The following is a 19,142-nucleotide window of genomic DNA, read 5'->3' as shown; positions in this document are numbered from 1 at the left end:
AGGGCCACGTCATGATATATATTTATATCCTGATCAGTCTTGGCATACAGACAGGGCAGGCCCAGTGTGAGTTCAAAATGGTACCTTATTCTCTATGTATTGCCCTACTTTGACAAGGGTCCATAGTGTCTCTAAAGGTTCTCCAAATGTCTATTTGTCTGGATCAGGCCTGGCTGTTAGACAGGGCATTTCCAGTGAGAGTTCCAAATGGCACCTTTTTGCTTTGAAGTGCACTACTTTGAGTGTCCACAGGGTCTGTAAACATTCTCCAAACCTCTATAAAACTGGATTAGGCCTGGCAGGCAGACAGGGCAGGTCCAGCATTAGTTCCAAAATGACATCTTATTCTCTGTGTAGTGTACTTCTTTAACAAGGGTTATTCGGTTCTCTAAACTTTCTCCAAACCTTTATAATTGTGGATCAGGCCAGGCAGGCAGACAGGGCAGGCCCAGTCTGAGTTCCAAATGGTACCCTATTGTCTATGTAGTGCACTTCTTTGACAATGGTCCACAGGGTCGCTAAACGTTCTCCAAACCTCTACATAAATGGATCATGCCTGGCAGGCTGGCAGACATGAGAGGCCCAGGGTGAGTTCCAAATGGCACCTTATTCTCTGTGTAGTGCACTACTTAGACAAGGGTCCATAGGGTCTCTAAACATTCTCCAAACCTTTAAGAGACCTGATCATGCCTGGCAGGCAGACAGGACAGGCCCAGAGTAGCCTAGTGGTTAGAGCGTTGGACTAATAACCGAAAGGTTGCAAGATCGAATCCCTGTCGTTCTGCTCCTGAACACGGCAGTGTTCCCACTGTTCCTAGGCTGTCATAGAAAATAATAATTTGTTCTTAACTGACAAGCCGAGGTAAACAAAGGTTAAATAAAAAAGAGTGAGATCCAAATGGTACCTGCTTTGAAAAGGGTCCATAGGGTCTGTATATGTTCTCCAAACTTCTGTATGACTGGATCATGCCTGGCAGGCAGAGCAAGCCCAGGGTGAGTTCCAAATGGCACCCTCTGTGTAGTGCACTTTTTGACAAAAGTCCATACAGTCTCTAAAGTTCTCCAACCCTCTATATAACTGGATCAGGCCTGGCAGGCAGACAGGGCAGGCCCGGAGATGAGTCCCAAATGGTATCTTATTCTATATTTAGTGCGTTATTTTGACAAGGGTCTCTAAAGTTCTCCAGCCCTCTATATAACTGGATCAGGCCTGGTAAGCAGGCAGACATGGGAGGCCCTCATTGAGTTTCAAATGGCACCTTATTCTCTGTGCAGTGCACTACTTTGACCAGGGTCCATAGGGTCTCTAAACCTTTTCTAATCCTGTACATATCTGAATCAGGCCTGACAGACAGGGCAGGCATAGAGTGAGTTCCAAATGGCACCTTTTCTATTTAGTGCATTACTTTGACAAGGATCCATCGGGTCTCTAAACATTCTCCAAACCATTATATAACTGGATCAGGCCTGGCAAGCAGACAGGGCAGGCCCAGAGTAGCCTAGTGGTTAGAGAGTTGGACTAGCAACCAAAAGGTTGCAAGATTGAATCCCAGAGCTGACGAGGTAAAACATCTGTCGTTCTGCCCCTGAACAAGGCAGTTAACCAACTGTTCCTAGGCTGTCATTGAAAATTAGAATTTGTTCTTAACTGACTTGCCTAGTTAAATGAAGGTAAAATAAAAAAGAGTGAGATCCAAATGGTACCTTATTCTCTGTGTAGTGCACTACTTTGACTAGGGTCTCCAAAAGTTCTCCAACACTATATAACTGGATCAGGCCTGGCAGGCAGGCAGACATGGGAGGCCCAGTGTGAGTTCCAAATGGCACCTTATTCTCTGTGCAGTGTAGTACTTTGATACGGGTCCATAGGGTTTCTAAATGTTCTCCAAATCTCTATATAACTGGGTCAGGCCTGGCAGACAGAAAGGGCAGGCCCACTGTGAGTTCCAAATGGCAGCTTATACTCTATGTAGTGCACTACTTTCACAAGGGTCCATAGGGTCTCTAAATGTTCTCCAAACCTCTATATAACTGGACCTCAATCAATGGTGAAACTACATTTAACTTCTTGTCAATTCAGAAAGTAAACCAAATGTTGAAATGGAATCAACCCCAACGGTGGTATGGAGTTAGCAACATTCTAAAAACATTTGATAGCAAATGGAGCTCATTTACAGTTAACTGCCTAAATTAAGGAAACACTACAATATATTTTGAAAGTAGGTGCTTCCAAACAGGTGTGGTTCCTGAGTAATTTAAGCAATTACAACATGTGATTATGCATAGGGTCATGTATACAAATGCCCAGTTGCCCATTGTCTTGTATACCATAACTGTGTTATAGCTTCACAACCCATTGCTATATTTTGGATAAAGAGTTACCTCTCTAACAGAACCACATAGGGTGTTCTTTAATGGAAGCCTCTCTAACATAATCCAGTTAGAATCAGGAATTCCCCAGGGCAGCTATCTAGGCCCCTTACTTTCAATATTTTCTAACGACATGCCAGTGTGCCTATGTATGCGGGTGACTCAATATTATACATGTCAGCTACTACAGTGACTGAAGTGACTGAAATACTTAACAAGGAGCTGCAGTTATATTCAGAATTGGTGGCAAGGAATAAATTAACCCAAATATTTCAAAACCTAAAAGCATTCTATTTGGGACGAATCATTCACTTAACTCTAAACCTCACCGAAATCTTCTAATGAATAATGTGGAAATTGAGAAAGTGTCATGGTCAAACCATATTAATACAACAATAGCTAAGATTCAGAGGGGTTGGGTTAAATGCGAAAGACACATTTCAGTTCAAGGCATTCAGTTGTACAACTGACTAGGTATCTCCCTTTCCCTAAGATTGGGCGAAGTGTCTCCATAATAAAGCGCTGCTCTGCCTTCTTAACAGCACTATCAACAAGGCAAGCCCTAGTTTTGTTGCACCTAGACTAATGTTCAGTCGTTTGGTCTTGTGCCACAAAGAGGGGCTTAGGAAAATTGCAATTGGCTCAGAACAGGGCAGCACGACTGGTCCTTAGATGTACACAGAGATCTAACATTAATAATATGTACGTCAATCTCTCCTGGCTCAAAGTGGAGGAGAGATTGACTTCATCAATGCTTGTATTTGTGAGAGGTAATCAAATCAAATCAAATCTAATTTTATTTGTCACATACACATGGTTAGCAGATGTTAGTGCGAGTGTAGCAAAATGCTTGTGCTTCTAGTTCCGACAACGCAGTAATAACCAACAAGTAATCTAGCTAACAATTCCAAAACTACTACCTTACAGACACACGTGTAAGGGGATAAGGAATATGTACATAAAGATATATGAATGAGTGATGGTACAGAGCGGCATAGGCAAGATACAGTAGATGGTATTGAGTGCAGTATATACATATGAGATGAGTATGTAAACAAAGTGGCATAGTTAAAGTGGCTAGTGATACATGTATTACATAAGGATGCAGTAGATGATATAGAGTACAGTATATACGTATATATATGAGATGAATAACGTAGGGTATGTAAACATTATATTAGGTAGCATTGTTTAAAGTGGCTAGTGAAATATTTTACATCATTTCCCATCAATTCCCATTATTAAAGTGGCTGGAGTTGAGTCAGTATGTTGGCAGCAGTATGTTGGCAGCAGCCACTCAATGTTAGTGGTGGCTGTTTAACAGTCTGATGGCCTTGAGATAGAAGCTGTTTTTCAGTCTCTCGGTCCCAGCTTTGATGCACCTGTACTGACCTTGCCTTCTAGATGATAGCGGGGTGAACAGGCAGTGGCTCGGGTGGTTGCTGTCCTTGATGATTTTTATGGCCTTCCTGTGACATCGGGTGGTGTAGGTGTCCTGGAGGGCAGGTAGTTTGCCCCCGGTGATGCGTTGCGCAGACCTCACTACCCTCTGGAGAGCCTTACGGTTGTGGGCAGAGCAGTTGCCCTACCAGGCGGTGATACAGCCCGACAGGATGCTCTCGATTGTGCGTGAGTGCTTTTGCTGACAAGCCGAATTTCTTCAGCCTCCTAAGGTTGAAGAGGCGTTGCTGCGCCTTCTTCACGATGCTGTCTGTGTGGGTGGACCAATTCAGTTTGTCTGTGATGTGTACGCCGAGGAACTTAAAACTTACTACCCTCTCCACTACTGTTCCATCGATGTGGATAGGGGGGTCATCTCCTTAGTTTTGTTGACGTTGAGTGTGAGGTTATTTTCCTGACACCACACTCCGAGGGCCCTCACCTCTTCCCTGTAGGCCGTCTCGTCGTTGTTGGTAATCAAGCCTACCACTGTTGTGTCGTCCGCAAACTTGATGATTGAGTTGGAGGCGTGCGTGGCCACGCAGTCGTGGGTGAACATGGTGTACAGGAGAGGGCTCAAAACGCACCCTTGTGGGGCCCCAGTGTTGAGGATCAGCGGGTGGAGATGTTGTGGAGGTGATATGGTCCTTGAATAGTCTCTCAAAGCACTTCATGATGACGGAAGTGAGTGCTACGGTGCGGTCGTCGTTTAGCTCAGTTACCTTAGCTTTCTTGGGAACAGGAACAATGGTGGCCCTCTTGAAGCATGTGGGAACAACAGACTGGGATAGGGATTGATTGAATATGTCTGTAAACACACCAGCCAGCTGGTCTGCGCATGCTCTGAGGGCGCGGCTGGGGATGCCGTCTGGGCCTGCAGCCTTGCGAGGGTTGACACATTTAAATGTTTTCCTCACGTCGGCTGCAGTGAAGGAGAGTCCGCATGTTTTAGTTGCGGGCAGTGTCAGTGGCACTGTATTGTCCTCAAAGCGGGCAAAAAAAGTTATTTAGTCTGCCTGGGAGCAAGACATCCTGGTCCGTGACGGTGCTGGTTTTCTTTTTGTAATCCGTGATTGACTGTAGACCCTGCCACATACGTCTTGTGTCTGAGCCGTTGAATTGAGATTCCACTTTGTCTCTATACTGACGCTTAGCTTGTTTGATTGCCTTGTGAAGGGAATAGTTACACTGTTTGTATTCGGTCATGTTTCCAGTCACCTTGCCCTGATTAAAAGCAGTGGTTCACGCTTTCAGTTTCACGCGAATGCTGCCATCAATCCACGGTTTCTGGTTTGGGAATGTTTTAATCGTTGCTATGGGAACAACATCTTCAACGCACGTTCTAATGAACTCGCACACCGATTCAGCGTATTCGTCAATGTTGTCATCTGACGCAATACGGAACATATCCCAGTCCACGTGATGGAAGCAGTCTTGGAGTGTGGAATCAGATTGGTCGGACCAGTGTTGAACAGACCTCAGCGCGGGAGCTTCTTGTTTTAGTTTCTGTCTGTAGGCAGGGATCAACAAAATGGAGTCATGGTCAGCTTTTCCGAATGGAGGGCGGGGCAGGGCCTTATATGCGTCGCGGAAGTTGGAATAGCAATGATCCAAGGTTTTTCCAGCCCTGGTTGCGCAATCGATATGCTGATAAACTTTAGGGAGTCTTGTTTTCAGATTAGCCTTGTTAAAATCCCCAGCTACAATGAATGCAGCCTCCGGATATATGGATTCCAGTTTGCAAAGAGTCAAATAAAGTTTGTTCAGATCCATCGATGTGTCTGCTTGGGGGGGAATATATACGGCTGTGATTATAGTCGAAGAGAATTCCCTTGGTAGATAATGCGGTCTACATTTGACTGTGAGGAATTCTAAATCAGGTGAACAGAAGGACTTGAGTTCCTGTATGTTGTTTTGGCCACACCACGTCAAGTTAACCATAAAGCATACGCCCCCGCCCCTCTTCTTACCAGAAAGATGTTTGTTTCTGTCGGCGCGATGCGTGGAGAAACCAGCTGTCTGCACCGTCTCCGATAGCGTCTCTCCAGTGAGCCATGTTTCCATGAAGCAAAGAACGTTACATTCTCTGATGTCCCTCTGGAATGCTACCCTTGCTCGGATTTCATCAACCTTGTTGTCAAGAGACTGGACATTGGCGAGGAGAATGCTAGGGAGTGGTGCACAATGTGCCCGTCTCCGGAGTCTGACCAGAAGACCGCTTCGTTTTCCCCTTTTTCAAAGTCGTTTTTTGGGGTCGCCAGCTGGGATCCATTCCGTTGTCCTGGGTGAAAGGCAGAACACAGGGTCCGCTTCGCGAAAGTCATATTCTTGGTTGTACTGATGGTGCGTTGACGCTGCTCTTATGTTCAGTAGTTCTTCTCAACTGTATGTAATGAAACCTAAGATGACCCGGGGTACCAATGTAAGAAATAACACGTAAAAAAAAAAAAAAAAAACTGCATAGTTTCCTAGGAACGCAAAGCGAGGCGGCCATCTCTGTCGGCGCCGGAAGTTTCACAATGGTATTGACATTTTGAATGCACCGAGCTGACCGAGCTGACTCTTTGATCTACTGGCACACAGTTCGGACACCCATGCATACCCCACAAGACATGCCACCAGAGGTCTCTTCACTGTCCCCAAGTCCAGAACAGACTAAGGGAGATGCACAGTACTACATAGTCATGACAACATGGAACTTTATTCCACATCAAGTAACTGATGAAAGCAGTCAAATTAGATTTTAAAAAACAGATCAAATAGACCTTATGGAACAGTGGAGACTGTGAATAGACACAAACAAAAGCATAGACATATGCATACACACACACAAGATAACATATGCACTATACACACACGTACACATGGATTTTGTGTTGTAGATATGTGGTAGTAGAGTAGTGGCCTGAGGGCACACACTTAATGTGTTGTGAAATCTGTTGTGAATGTATTGTAATGTTTTTAAATGTTATAACTGCCTTCATTTTGCTGGACCCCAGGAAGAGTAGCTGCTGCCTACCAAAACGGGATCCATAATAAATACAAATACCATGGCTTGAAGAAGATGTCTCTGTGACTTTGAAAGAGGGGTCTCAAAGGATAATAGAGGGTTTAAAGTGTGTGTGTGTGTGTGTGTGTGTGTGTGTGTGTGTGTGTGTGTGTGTGTGTGTGTGTGTGTGTGTGTGTGTGTGTGTGTGTGTGTGTGTGTGTGTGTGTGTGTGTGTGTGTGTGTGTGTGTGTGTGTGTGTGTCTCAGTCACCAGATCTCAACCTAATTGAACACTTATAGGAAATTCTGGAGCGGCGCCTGAGTCAACGTTTTCCACCACCATCAAAAACCCAACGTTGTTGCCCCGTCATTTCAACCCAAAAACGAATTGGATTTGCAAAAAGGAATCAACTTAAGGGCATTTCGTCTTTTTTTCACCCAACTTTTAATCTAAATACAATGACATGTTGAAATGTTTTGATTTATGTTTTGAAATCACTTTCATTTGACAACTCAACAAAATGTCAATCAAAACTAGACGTTGAACTGACATTTGTACTTAGTGTCAAAACACCAAATAAATGGTGTTGGATCCCTCCAATAAATAGAGTTCCAGACACTTGTAGAATCTATGCCAAAGTGCATTGAATCTGTTCTGGTAACCCAACATCTTATTAAGACACTATGTTGGTGTTTCCTTTATTTTGACAGTTACCTGTATGTCATAGAGCAGTCTTTGAACAACTACTGGACTTGTTTTGAATGGCTGTTTGAAATGTTATGATTTCTGTATGACATCATCATCATGCTTATTTTACCATTTCTTTGTCGAGGTTTGTATCCTGTCATCACTGCAGGCAGTACCGCTACAGTAGACAATGTGAGTAGTAACCAAGAAATACCTTTTATTCTTTGAGTATTACCTATATTATGACCCCAATGTCTTTACCTTACTCCATGTTACATGCTGTATATGAAAGTGAATTCAACCGGCTAAATGGTAGCATGTTGGGGATTTGTGTTCTGATTCAATATTCTACATGGTTAAATTCTGAAGTATTGTTAGGATGTTGAAGTTGGCATCAAACTGGTGAAAAGTGGCTTGTATGAGAGGTGTGTGTGCTCGTGTTTGTGTTTCATGCTCATAGTGTGCTACATCCTTCAGGATAGATTTATGTGATGCAGGTGGTAGGAAATTGACTACACACACACACGTGCACGCACACACACACACAAACACACAGACATGGGCGCGTGCACAACACACACACAGAGAGTCCAGGTACCATGCACAAACTTACTTCTCACTCCCATTTTCCTCAGTGTGTGTAGCATTGTGAAAAGCCTCTTTGTGTCTCCATTCAGGACTTGGAGGAGCACCTCATGTTTTGTCTAAAAGAAGAAGAACAAGAATCACTGACATACTCTGGTAAGGGTTTTTATGTCTCATCAGATCACAGTATTTCAGGGCCCTTGTTCATAAAGCCTCTCAGAGTGCTGTTCTAGGATCTGCCCGTGTAAACATATTCATTATAATCTAAAAGGCCAAACTGATCCTAGATCCTACTCTGAGACGCTTTATGAATACAGGGCCAGGTGTATCATGAAATAATTCACACAAAATGAATGTCACAGTGAATGTAGCTTATAGCTTCCTTCCTACCATAGATTATTATGTTTGTAACTGAACCTAGAAGGAAAAGAGAGTGAGAGTTGAAGTGTCAGACTTTGACGCTGCTCAAGTGAGGAGACCTCATCTGCAGGATCTAATTGGCGAACGGAAAAGGAAGATTTAAGCTAGCAGACTCCACAAGGGCACCATTACTGTACTATACTTCAGAAAACCACACACTTCTCTCTTTCGCGTACTCTCTCACCACTTCTGTCTCTCTCTCTTCTAGTCTCTCTCCCTCTTTCCTTTCCTTGTCTCCCCTAGCCATAATCTCTCCACAAAATGTAGGATCATGTTTCTGCTTGCTGGCCTCCACTGGGCCCTTCCACACATTTCCTGGAATCCTTTTGCTCTGGATTAGCACAGATATGGGATCAGCTTCCCCTTCACCAGATTCTTACCTTTACCATTTGAAGAGAAAACACAAAACTCACCTTAGATCAGGGTCAAGTGGTACTGGGTTTGGCTGACCTTTGGTTTGAGACTGTGTGAACATCCTGCGAGTTAATGATTGGCTGGTGAACATCCTGCGGGTTAATGATTGGCTGGTGTGAGCTGCGTCTTAAATGGCCCCTTATTTCCTACATAGTGCATTACCAGCCCTGGACAAGGTAGCGCACTATGCAGGGAATAGTGCGCTACCATTTAGGAATCAGACACATGTTTCTGGGTAAGAATGTTGTGGCTGCATGCTCAGGGCTCGGGTTTTAACATTTGGCACTGGCAGCTGTAATTGCAATATCCCGCGGTCGGTGTTGTTTTCACCCTGTATGGTTAAGCCATTTTAGTGACTAAAATGTGTGTGCATGTTTGTGTGTCGATGGGTGTGTGTATGTGCGTGCAAGCGTGCGTGCGTGTGTGTGTGTGGGTGGGTGTGTGTGTGTGTGTGTGTGTGTGTGTGTGTGTGTGTGTGTGTGTGTGTGTGTGTGTGTGTGTGTGTGTGTGTGTGTGTGTGTGTGTGTACATTTTATGTATGTGTTAACAGATTTACTAGTCTCTCTGTTCTTTGTATTGGTTACCACACATACACTATCACACACACAACTGTAGTGGAATAAAGTGGACACACATGCAATCCAATGAAATTCCTTATCACAAATACCAAACATGACATGTTCAAAATATTTGTCAGGCTCTCAAGCGTTACAAATGACCTCCAGTATTTTTGTTAAGTATCCACAAAGCGATATGTATACCTGAAATATGGTGCTCTGACTGCACTTCATTTGGTAGCTAATAGACAAACATTACTCCAATAGATGAAGGTTCAGTCAGGGGATGAGGAATCTGGAGTGTAGTTTTCATGTTCTTCCTGTTCCTCTCTTGATAAGCTGTCTCTTTATTGCTCTTTACCTTCAATTAACACATGCCGCTCTCTAACCCTCTGTCCCTATCCCTTTGCCCCCTCTTGCTACTACTCTCCCTCCTTTTGTTTGCTCTCATCCTCCTCTACACCTTGATTTTTCCTTACCCCCTCCACAGGGAAAGAAAGCGAGTTGTTAAAGTGCCAGACTTTGACGCTCCCTCTTTCCTCTCCTCGTCTCCTCTTAAGGTTTTTGTCTGAAGGGTTGTTGCAGCCAACTGTGGTGGAATAGAGTGGACACACATGGTCTCTGTTTTTAGCTCTCGATCAGACCTCCAGGGGGAGTACAAACTGTGTTTGGATATAGAATACTGCACTAGCAACTTGGTGTGTGTGCGCGTGTGTGTGTGCGCGTGTGTGTGTGTGTGTGTGTGTGTGTGTGTGTGTGTGTGTGTGTGTGTGTGTGTGTGTGTGTGTGTGTGTGTGTGTGTGTGTGTGTGTGTGTGAGAATCTCTGACAGTCTCTTGGTTTCTTTGTGCTGCTGCTGCCTGTTTCCACTTTACTGACATGGCAATCTGCCTTGAAACCCCTCTGTTTCTCAGTCACTATCCTCTCCAAGAGATTTCTTCCTTTATGAAGACTCTGGTTACGTCTACTTTGACCCTATGGGCCCTGGTCAAAAGTAGTGCTCTGTATCAGGAATAGGGTGTCATTTAGGATACAGCCTTTCTCTGAGGATTCATTTAGAACATTTCTCTGTGCATATGTGTGGTGAGGCCGTGTGTTTAGTGTTCTCTACACAGCGTTAACTCTAGGACTGAGATTCATTATTCTTAATCTCTGACTCGTCTCACTCTGACCTCCTTGTCGATTCCTCAGGTCAGGACCAGCTGTCTGGCCCTGTGTTTGTCTTTCAAGATGGTCTGTAGGCGGGCACTCCTCTCTACTCTGTTTCTCTCTCTCCTTCGCCTTTAGTCATTTTTATCCCTGTCACTCGTTCCTCCTCCCCTCATGTTCTGGTCTCTCCCCCTCTCTGCTGAGTGTGGTGGGTGAGTGAGGGAAAAGGAAAAAAAGAGAGACTGGACTGGAGAGGGTAGGATAGAGCGAGGGTTGGGGGAAGAAGGGATTAAAAAGAGAAAAGGAGGAGAAGAAGGAAATAGACTGGACAGGAGAGGGTGGGTTAGAGAGAGGGTTGGGGAAGAAGGGAGAAACAAGATAACAGAAGGAAACAGAGAGAGACTGGATGGGAGAGGTTAGGATAGAGCGAAGGTTGGAGAAAAAATTGAAAAGAAGGAAAGAAAGAGAGACTGGACAGGAGAGGGTAGGATAGAGCGAAGGTTGGGGAAGAAGGGAGAAAAAAGAGAAAATGATGATGAGGAGAAAGAAAGACAGGACGGTATAGGGTAGGATAGAGTGAGGTTTGGGGAAGAAAAGGAAAATAAGAAAAGGAGGAAGAGAAGGTGAGAGAGAGACTGGATGGGAGACGGTAGGATAGAGCGAGGGTTGGGGAAGAAGGAAGAAAAAAGAGAGAAGGAAAGAAAGAAAGAAAAAGAAAGAAAGAAAAAAGAGAGACGGGACAGGAGAGTGTAGGATAGAGCAAAGGTTGGGGAAGAAGGGAGAAAAAAGTGAAAAGGTGGAGAAGGCAAGAAAGCAAGAGAAAAAAGAGACAAAGTGAGCAGTCTCGATATGCTAGATGATTTGGAGTTTTGAGGGGAACAGGGTAGGAGGGGCGTTTGGAGTCGGGGAGGGGGAGATGTGGGAACATGCTGGCTCACTGCTGAAGTGTCAGTGTCTGCACTCTGCTGAGACTCAGACGGAAGGAAGGAGTAAACTGGTTCAACATCAGTCCAACCAAGACTCCTGAAGAACTGAAGAACACACTGAATGTACAAGAGATAGTCAGGAATATCCAACCTGGAGGAAAATTGAGGTTCAGTAAAATATGTTTGTTTTTTTCATTAAAAACTAAGGTGTTTTGGTGTTAAAGCCTTGGTCAGGCTGCAGGGTGCTCTGAGACTCATAGACAAAACACAGAGTCATGGATTCATACTCTGACTCTCCTTTTAACTACTCCTGGCCCTCTTTCCACAAGACGAGGATACACAAGAAGATGGACAAGCAAGGTAACACTGGGACTATTTGACATATTTTCATTTAATTTTATGAAACCTTTATTCATCCAGGTTGGTCCGGAATAAATGTATTTTCAAGAAAGACCTTGGAGTCTCCTGTGCTTTAACTATCCATTGATTGCAATTTACATTGATGGTTAGATGTGGTTCAATGGATTGTGAGAGGATCACTTTCCATGTGGACTAAATGCTTGAATTTGGAATCTTTTTCAGAATGTGTTTTCCCTTTCCAATGTTTTCCCTCAGTGGAACATCTCCTTGAAAACAATCTGGTCACTGACATGTTGAGAGCAATGTCCAAATATTTGTGACTGCACCCTTACTTTGTTGCAGAGTAAGACCAAGTTGAAGGGATAGTTCACCTAAATTACAAAATGACATATGGGTTTCCTTACCCTGTAAGCAGTCTATAGACAAGGTATAACAGCCGTCAATGCTTTGGTTTTGATTACCTTGATACTGTCTCCAAATGCTATTTATTTTTGCCCCCAAACCCATTCCAGTCAATATCCCAGATATTATGTTCTGTTTGTAATTAGTTGGTATATAAGCAGAAGCTGTGCAGTAAGTCTGTGTTTCCTTGCCTATCCTTCATGTCCCTAAGTCATACAAGGTTTACAGGAAAGCTTAGAGTGGTAGTCACAATGCTATATTCCACAAAGACATCAGCAGAATGAAGAATGATAATCAGTCTTTTTGGCAGTGATGTTTCAATGTTTTTTCTTATTATTATTACCCATATTTAACTGTATATAGTTGCAGTGAGAGTGTGTTTGCTAATGATATAACTGGGATAGCTGACAACTAATAGTGGAATGTCAGACATTCTGTCTAGGATAACGGATTGGCTTGTATCTTGTGGACAGACATCTCCTTGGCCAGATCACACGCACTTCCTATGGTGGCAGGGAGAACATAAATGTTGCCCTCTGCGTGACTGTTGTACTTCATTGACAGTGACTGACACTGTCTGTGGCTACTCAACCCAGTTGAACTATTTGTGTTTTCTTACTATAACTGATTTCCCTGATCAGCTGCTTTACTGAGGAATGTTTTCTTGCAATGACTGTGATATTTGGTTGTCTTTACCTCCCTTATTTTAGTTTAGTTTATTAATTTGACGCACATAAAAGCCATACATGCACATGAGTACAATCATTGAGGATGACACACAATAAAGTCTGGGATTTATATCAATTGTGGTCATCTTGAGGCAAGATGGCGAGGCAAGATCGAACATGTTTGAACACAGTATGGAGTGAGATAATAAAACATAAAAACAAAGAAGAAGAACATCTATCTCATCATTGCAGTAACACAGAAGACATCAAACTGTTTATTTTTTAAAGCTGCCCAGAGAGGATGTCATTTTTATGGGCAGAGGCAACTCATTCCACGCTGATGCTCCAGTATACAAGTACCTTTCCTAGCATTACTCCTGAACCTGTATAAGCACACATTAGCAACACCTGATCTGGTGCTGTGATTTTGTGCATCCCTAACATTGGGAAAGTAATCAGTTAAATATCTGGGTTCAGAACCATAAATTCTCCTGTAAACCAAACCCAGTCTTATCTGGGACACCCTAACCTCAACATGCAGTAAGTTGAGTTTCTGAAAGCAGCTCCTGCCTTTGTGACTATGTGGACTCACCTTCAATACTACACTGATCAGCTTATTTTGGATACCTGGAGTTTCCCCTTCAGAATCTTCAATAAGCCCCCAAACCAGGAAGCGTAGTCAAAATGGCATTGAATGAGAGCAGTGGCACGCACTCAAAGATTCCTTATCAAGCAGCTTGGACATTCTAGACAAAAACTTGTTTCTGGCATAAACCTTCCCTAGCACTTTAGTGACCATGTTCACACCCCCCAAGCAGAAGTAAATTAAAAGAGTTAAATTCATTGGCAACCTCTGCTTTGTCATATACCATCTCCGCCCTGATGCTCAGTCCAATACTGTTTAGTTTGTTTTTCGTAGTAGTACTACAGCCTAGTTCCTTGAATGATTTCCAAAGCTTTTTAATGGTAATTTTTGTTCTCAATGATTTTATCAGCAAAGTAACCTCTTAGCTTCATCCATCCTGCTCTGTGCTTCATTTCTGTGACGTTTACAGTGCATTCGGAAAGTATTCAGACCCCTTAAACTTTTCCACATTGTGTTACGTTACGGACTTCTAAAATTGATTAAATGTAAAAAAATAAAAAATAAAATAAAACTCATCAAGCAACACACAATTCCCCATACTGACAAAGTGAAAACAGGTTTTTAGAAATGTTTGCAAATTTATTACAAATAAAAATAGATACCTTATTTACATAAGTATTCAGACCCTTTGCTATGAAACTCTAAATTGAGCTCAGATGCATCCTGTTTCCATTGATCATCCTTGAGATGTTTCAACAACTTGATTAGAGTCCGCCTGTGCTAAATTTAATTGATTGGACATGATTTGGAAAGGCACACACCTGTTTATAGAAGGTCCCACAGTTGACAGTGCATGTCAGAGCAAAAACCAAATCATGAGGTCAAAGGAATGGTCCGTAGAGCTCCAAAACAGGATTGTGTCGAGGCAGAGATTTCTTCAGCATTGAAGGTCCCCAAGAACACAGTGACCTCCATCATTCTTAAATGGAAGAAGTGTGGAACTAACAACACTGTTCCTAGAGCTGGCTGACCGAACAAACTGAGCAATCAGGGGAAAAGGGCCTTGGTCAGGGAGGTGAAGATGGGAGAACCTCCCTCTGTGGAGATGGCAGAACCTTACAGAAGGACAACTGTCTCTGCAGCACTACACCAATCAGACCTTTATGGTAGAGTGGCCAGACAGAAGCCACTCCTCAGTAAACGTCACATGACAGCCAGCTTGGAATTTGCCAAAAGTCACCTAAAGGACTCCCAGACCATGAGAAACAATATTCTCTGGTCTGATGAAACCAAGATTGAACAGAGCAAAGTACAGAAAGATCCTTGATGAAACCCTGTTCCAGAGCGCTCATGACCTCAGACTGGGGAGAAGGTTCAACTTCCAACAGGACAACGACTCTAAGCACACAGCCAGGACAACATAGGAGTGGCTTCGGGATAAGTCTCTGAATTTCCTTGAGTGGCCCAGCCAAAGCCCATACATGAACCCGATCAAACATCTTTGGAGAGACCTGAACATAGCTGCGCAGCAACTCTCCCCATCCAACCTGACTGAGCTTGAGAGGATCTGCAAAGAAGAATGGGAGAAACTCTCCAAATACAGGTGTGCCAAGCTTGTAGCATCATACCCAAGAAGACTCAAGGCTGTAATCGCTGCCAAAGGTGCTTCAACAAAGTACTGAGTAAAGGATCTGATTACTTATATAAATGGAAATGTATTTAATTTTATACATTTGAAAACACTTCTAAAACCAGTTTTTGCTTAGTCATTATAGGGTATTGTGTGTAGATTGATGAGGAAAAAACAATTTTATCAATTTTAGGATAAGGCAGTAACGTAACAAAATGTGGAAAAGTGAAGGAGTCTGAATACTTTCTGAATGCAGGAGAAAATCAGGCTGCTCTTGAGTGTTCTTACACCTCTTAAAACCTTTTTTTGGGATAGGGGGCAGCATTTTCACTTTTAGATGAAAAGCGTGCCCAGAATGAACTGCCTCCTACTCTGTCCCAGATGCTAATATATGCATATTATTACTAGTATTGAATAGAAAACTCTGAAGTTTCTAAAACTGTTTGAATGATGTCTGTGAGTATAACAGAACTCATATTGCAGGCGAAAACCTGAGAAAAATCCAACCAGGAAGTGGGACATCTGAGGTTTGTAGTTTTTCACCAGGAAGTGGGACATCTGAGGTTTGTGGTCTGTTTTCTCAAAGCTTTTGCCTCTCGTTCCAGTGCCTTTTCTGAAGACACCCAACATTATTGAGATGTTAACTGGATGAGGTTGCACTATTTTGTCACTAAAAGATGGCTTGCATATAATTGACAGCTTTGGAAAGAAAACACTGTCAACTGTCTTTTGAAAGTTGAATGAGGCCATTATACTATATAAAGGAGGGGCTCATCTACAGAGACCTGTTTGAGAATGCAGTGGTCTGGTGTCATAAAATACTGTACCTTTTTCCAATCGTCTCAACTGACGGATATATTATCGCGCACCTCCCGACAGGAGTTAATTATGCCTCTCAGTTCCAGTGCCTTTTCTGAAGACTAATCAACTAGTTTTAATTTGGTATGCCATGATAAATTTACACAAATGCTTGTGTAGCGTTGGCTGTAACGCATATTTTGAAAATCTGAGATGACAGTGTTGTTAACAAAAGGCTAAGCTTGTGTTTGAATACATTTATTTCATTTCATTTGCGATTTTCATGAATAGGAAAAGTTGCGTTATGGTAATGCGCTTGAGGCTATGATTACGCTCCCGGATACAGGATTGCTCGTCGCTAGAGGTATAAAAAAAATCCTAACAATTGATTCCATACATCGTTTGACGTGTTTCTAAAGGACTGTAACGGAACTTTTGGAGTTTTTGTCTGGATTAAATGCTCGCGCCTCATGAAGATGGATTACTGGGCTGAACACGCTAACAACAAGTGGCTATTTGGACATTAATGATGGAACTTTATGCAACAAATCAGTCATTTATTGTCGAACTGTGATTCCTAGGAGTGCCTTCTGATAAAGATCATCAAAGGTAAGTGAATATTTATGGTGTTGTTTCTAACTTTGTTGATTCCAAAATGGCGGCTATTCCTCTGGCTCTTTTTGGTTCTGAGTGCCGTTCTCAGATTATGATTTTTCTGTAAAAAAAAAAAAATATCTGACACAGAGGTTGCATTAAGGAGAAGTCTATCTTTAATTATGTGAATAACACGAGTATCTTTTATCAATGTTTATTATGAGTATCTAAAATCACCGGATGTTTTGGAATCAAAACATTACTGCGCGCAAGGTGCCAATGTACACTAAGATTTTTTGATATAAATATGCACATTATCGAACAAAACATATGTATTGTGTAACATGATGTCCTATGAGTGTCATCTGATGAAGATCATCAAAGGTTAGTGATTCATTTTCTCAGTATTTCTGCTTTTTGTGACTCCTATCTTTGGCTGGAAAAATGGCTGTGTTTTTACGACTTGGCGGTGATCTAACATAATAATATGTTGTGCTTTAGCTGTAAAGCATTTTTGAAATCGGACAAGATGGGTAGATTAACAAGATGTTTCTTTCATTTGCTGTATTGGATTTGTTAATGTGTGAAAGTTACATATTTCAAAAAAATATTTTAGAATTTTGTGCGCTGCCTTTTCAGCGGAATGTTGTCAAGGTGTAAGTAATCTTTAATGTATGATAATGTAATCCCATGTTTTGTTCTAGATGAACTCCACCAGAATAAGGTTAAATGCCAGAAGGGCTGGTAGTCCTGTCTAAATTGGGGGATTGCACAGCATGATCATGACTTGGCTGATAATAGGGGCCTGGAGAAGCCGGTGTGGGGGCCTCAAGGGGATCAAATGGGCTGGTGTCTGTTAGAAATGCACGTGTCGATATCTGTAGTGTATGGAAAGAGTTTTGTAGAATCACAGTATTTTGGTATCAAGATATTCTCTCTGTAATGATTTAAACAGTTCAGCTTTGGGAGAGATTAAGTTACTGCCATGTCTGTTTCATCACTGCTGAACTCTCTTCTCCTCCTGTTGCACTGCTGGATGTGATAGGCGATAACACACATTATTGCCTCATAATTGAGAATGATACTGTAAGATGATGCTGTAAGTGTTATTTCTGTTATTCATATGAAGATTAGGTGAATGGAATCCAGCCCGCAGTGTATTCTTCTTAATATATTGTTAACTGCATAAACATGACTGGTGGACAATTATGATATATGTCCAATTTAAGTGTTCATTTTGTATATGCAAAGTGTGTGGAAGTCAGTTTTCCTGTTTGTTTTTGCACCCCTCTCATGCATCTGTGAGGTAACATCAGGTGTGCAAAAGGGTATTTCTTAATTATTTGTGAATTTGAGCTTTCCGACTGAGAAATATGTGAAAACGCTTAAACACACACACATTGTAATGATCAGGATTGTTTGACTGCACAGAATAGTTGATTGGACTTTAGAGGTTGTTTGAACGATTGACCTATTCCCAAGAACAGTTCAATTGAAAGAATTATAGCTATCTTTTATCCAAGATTTTGTTATTTTACACTCTCCCATTTCAAATTCCATGATGTATGCTGGTCTTGAGCAATTGTAACTATTCACTCTATGATATTGTGATATTGATATTGTGACACTGTGTACTCATTTGATTTCACAGTCAAATCAGGTTTTTACAGTCTTGATAAATAAGCCGCACAGGTGATCAATTGTTTAAATCTTGTGTTTTTCAAGGGGTTATTTTCTCAAATGAAGCACAACAGCTTCTAAACAGAACAGAACCTTGGAAAAGGCCCGTGACAGCTCTGCCCCCTCCCTCTCTTTCTCTCCCTCCCTCCATCTCCATCTCTCTCCCGGGGGTCTGTAAGCTGGTTGGAGGGCACGCTCTGTTTTACTTGAAACTCTAGAAACCTGGCTCTAACTGCTGTCTTTGTCTTTGCCTCTGTTGGCTGTTGGTGCTCTAGTTGGGCTGATGCCCTCAACTGGAAAGTTCATGCTCATTCTACAGTGGGGCAAAAAAATATTTAGTCAGCCACCAATTGTGCAAGTTCTCCCACTTAAAAAGATGAGAGAGGCCTGTCATTTTCATCATAGGTAGTACACTTCAACTCATCATAGGTAGTACACTTCAACTATGACAGAAATCCAGAAATACAGAAAATCACATTGTAGGATTTTTTATGAATTTGGTGGAAAACAAGTATTTGGTCACCTACAAACAAGCAAGATTTCTGGCTCTCACAGACCTGTAACTTCTTCTTTAAGTGGCTCCTATGTGTCTGTATTAATGGCACCTGTTTGAACTTGTTATCAGTATAAAAGACACCTGTCCACAACCTCAAACAGTCAAACTCTAAAGGCAACCTGTAGTCAGGTTGCCTTTGTGTTCCTGGGCATAGGGACTATGGTGGTCTGCTTGAAACATGTTGGTATTACAGACTCAATCAGGGACATGTTGAAAATGTCAGTGAAGACATCTGCCAGTTGGACAGCACATGCCCGGAGCACATGTCCTGGTAATCCGTCTGACCCCGCAGCCTTGTGAATGTTGACCTGTTTAAAGGTCTTACTCACGTC

General features: G+C 42.4%; 1 protein-coding gene across 4 annotated transcripts in view; it reads left to right on the top strand.

Moving 5' to 3' along the window:
* Window positions 1-19,142, top strand: part of LOC118393623 (rho guanine nucleotide exchange factor 28-like) — a 144,582-nt gene that overhangs the window by 63,830 nt on the left and 61,610 nt on the right. For 3 of the 4 annotated variants that reach the window (XM_052461915.1, XM_052461913.1, XM_052461914.1), the window contains exons 9-10: window positions 7,632-7,678; window positions 8,164-8,227. In XM_052461915.1, the coding sequence (XP_052317875.1) occupies window positions 7,632-7,678; window positions 8,164-8,227 (111 nt within the window). Of the gene's footprint in view, window positions 1-7,631; window positions 7,679-8,163; window positions 8,228-10,924; window positions 11,897-19,142 lie in introns of those variants that run through there. The other variant, XM_052461916.1, reaches the window with a different exon arrangement.

This window comes from Oncorhynchus keta, chromosome 14 (genome assembly GCF_023373465.1).
Source record: "Oncorhynchus keta strain PuntledgeMale-10-30-2019 chromosome 14, Oket_V2, whole genome shotgun sequence".
Lineage (NCBI taxonomy): Eukaryota > Metazoa > Chordata > Actinopteri > Salmoniformes > Salmonidae > Oncorhynchus > Oncorhynchus keta.
The sequence above is the reverse complement of the archived record's forward strand: the minus strand, read 5'-3'. Positions and strand labels throughout refer to the sequence as shown.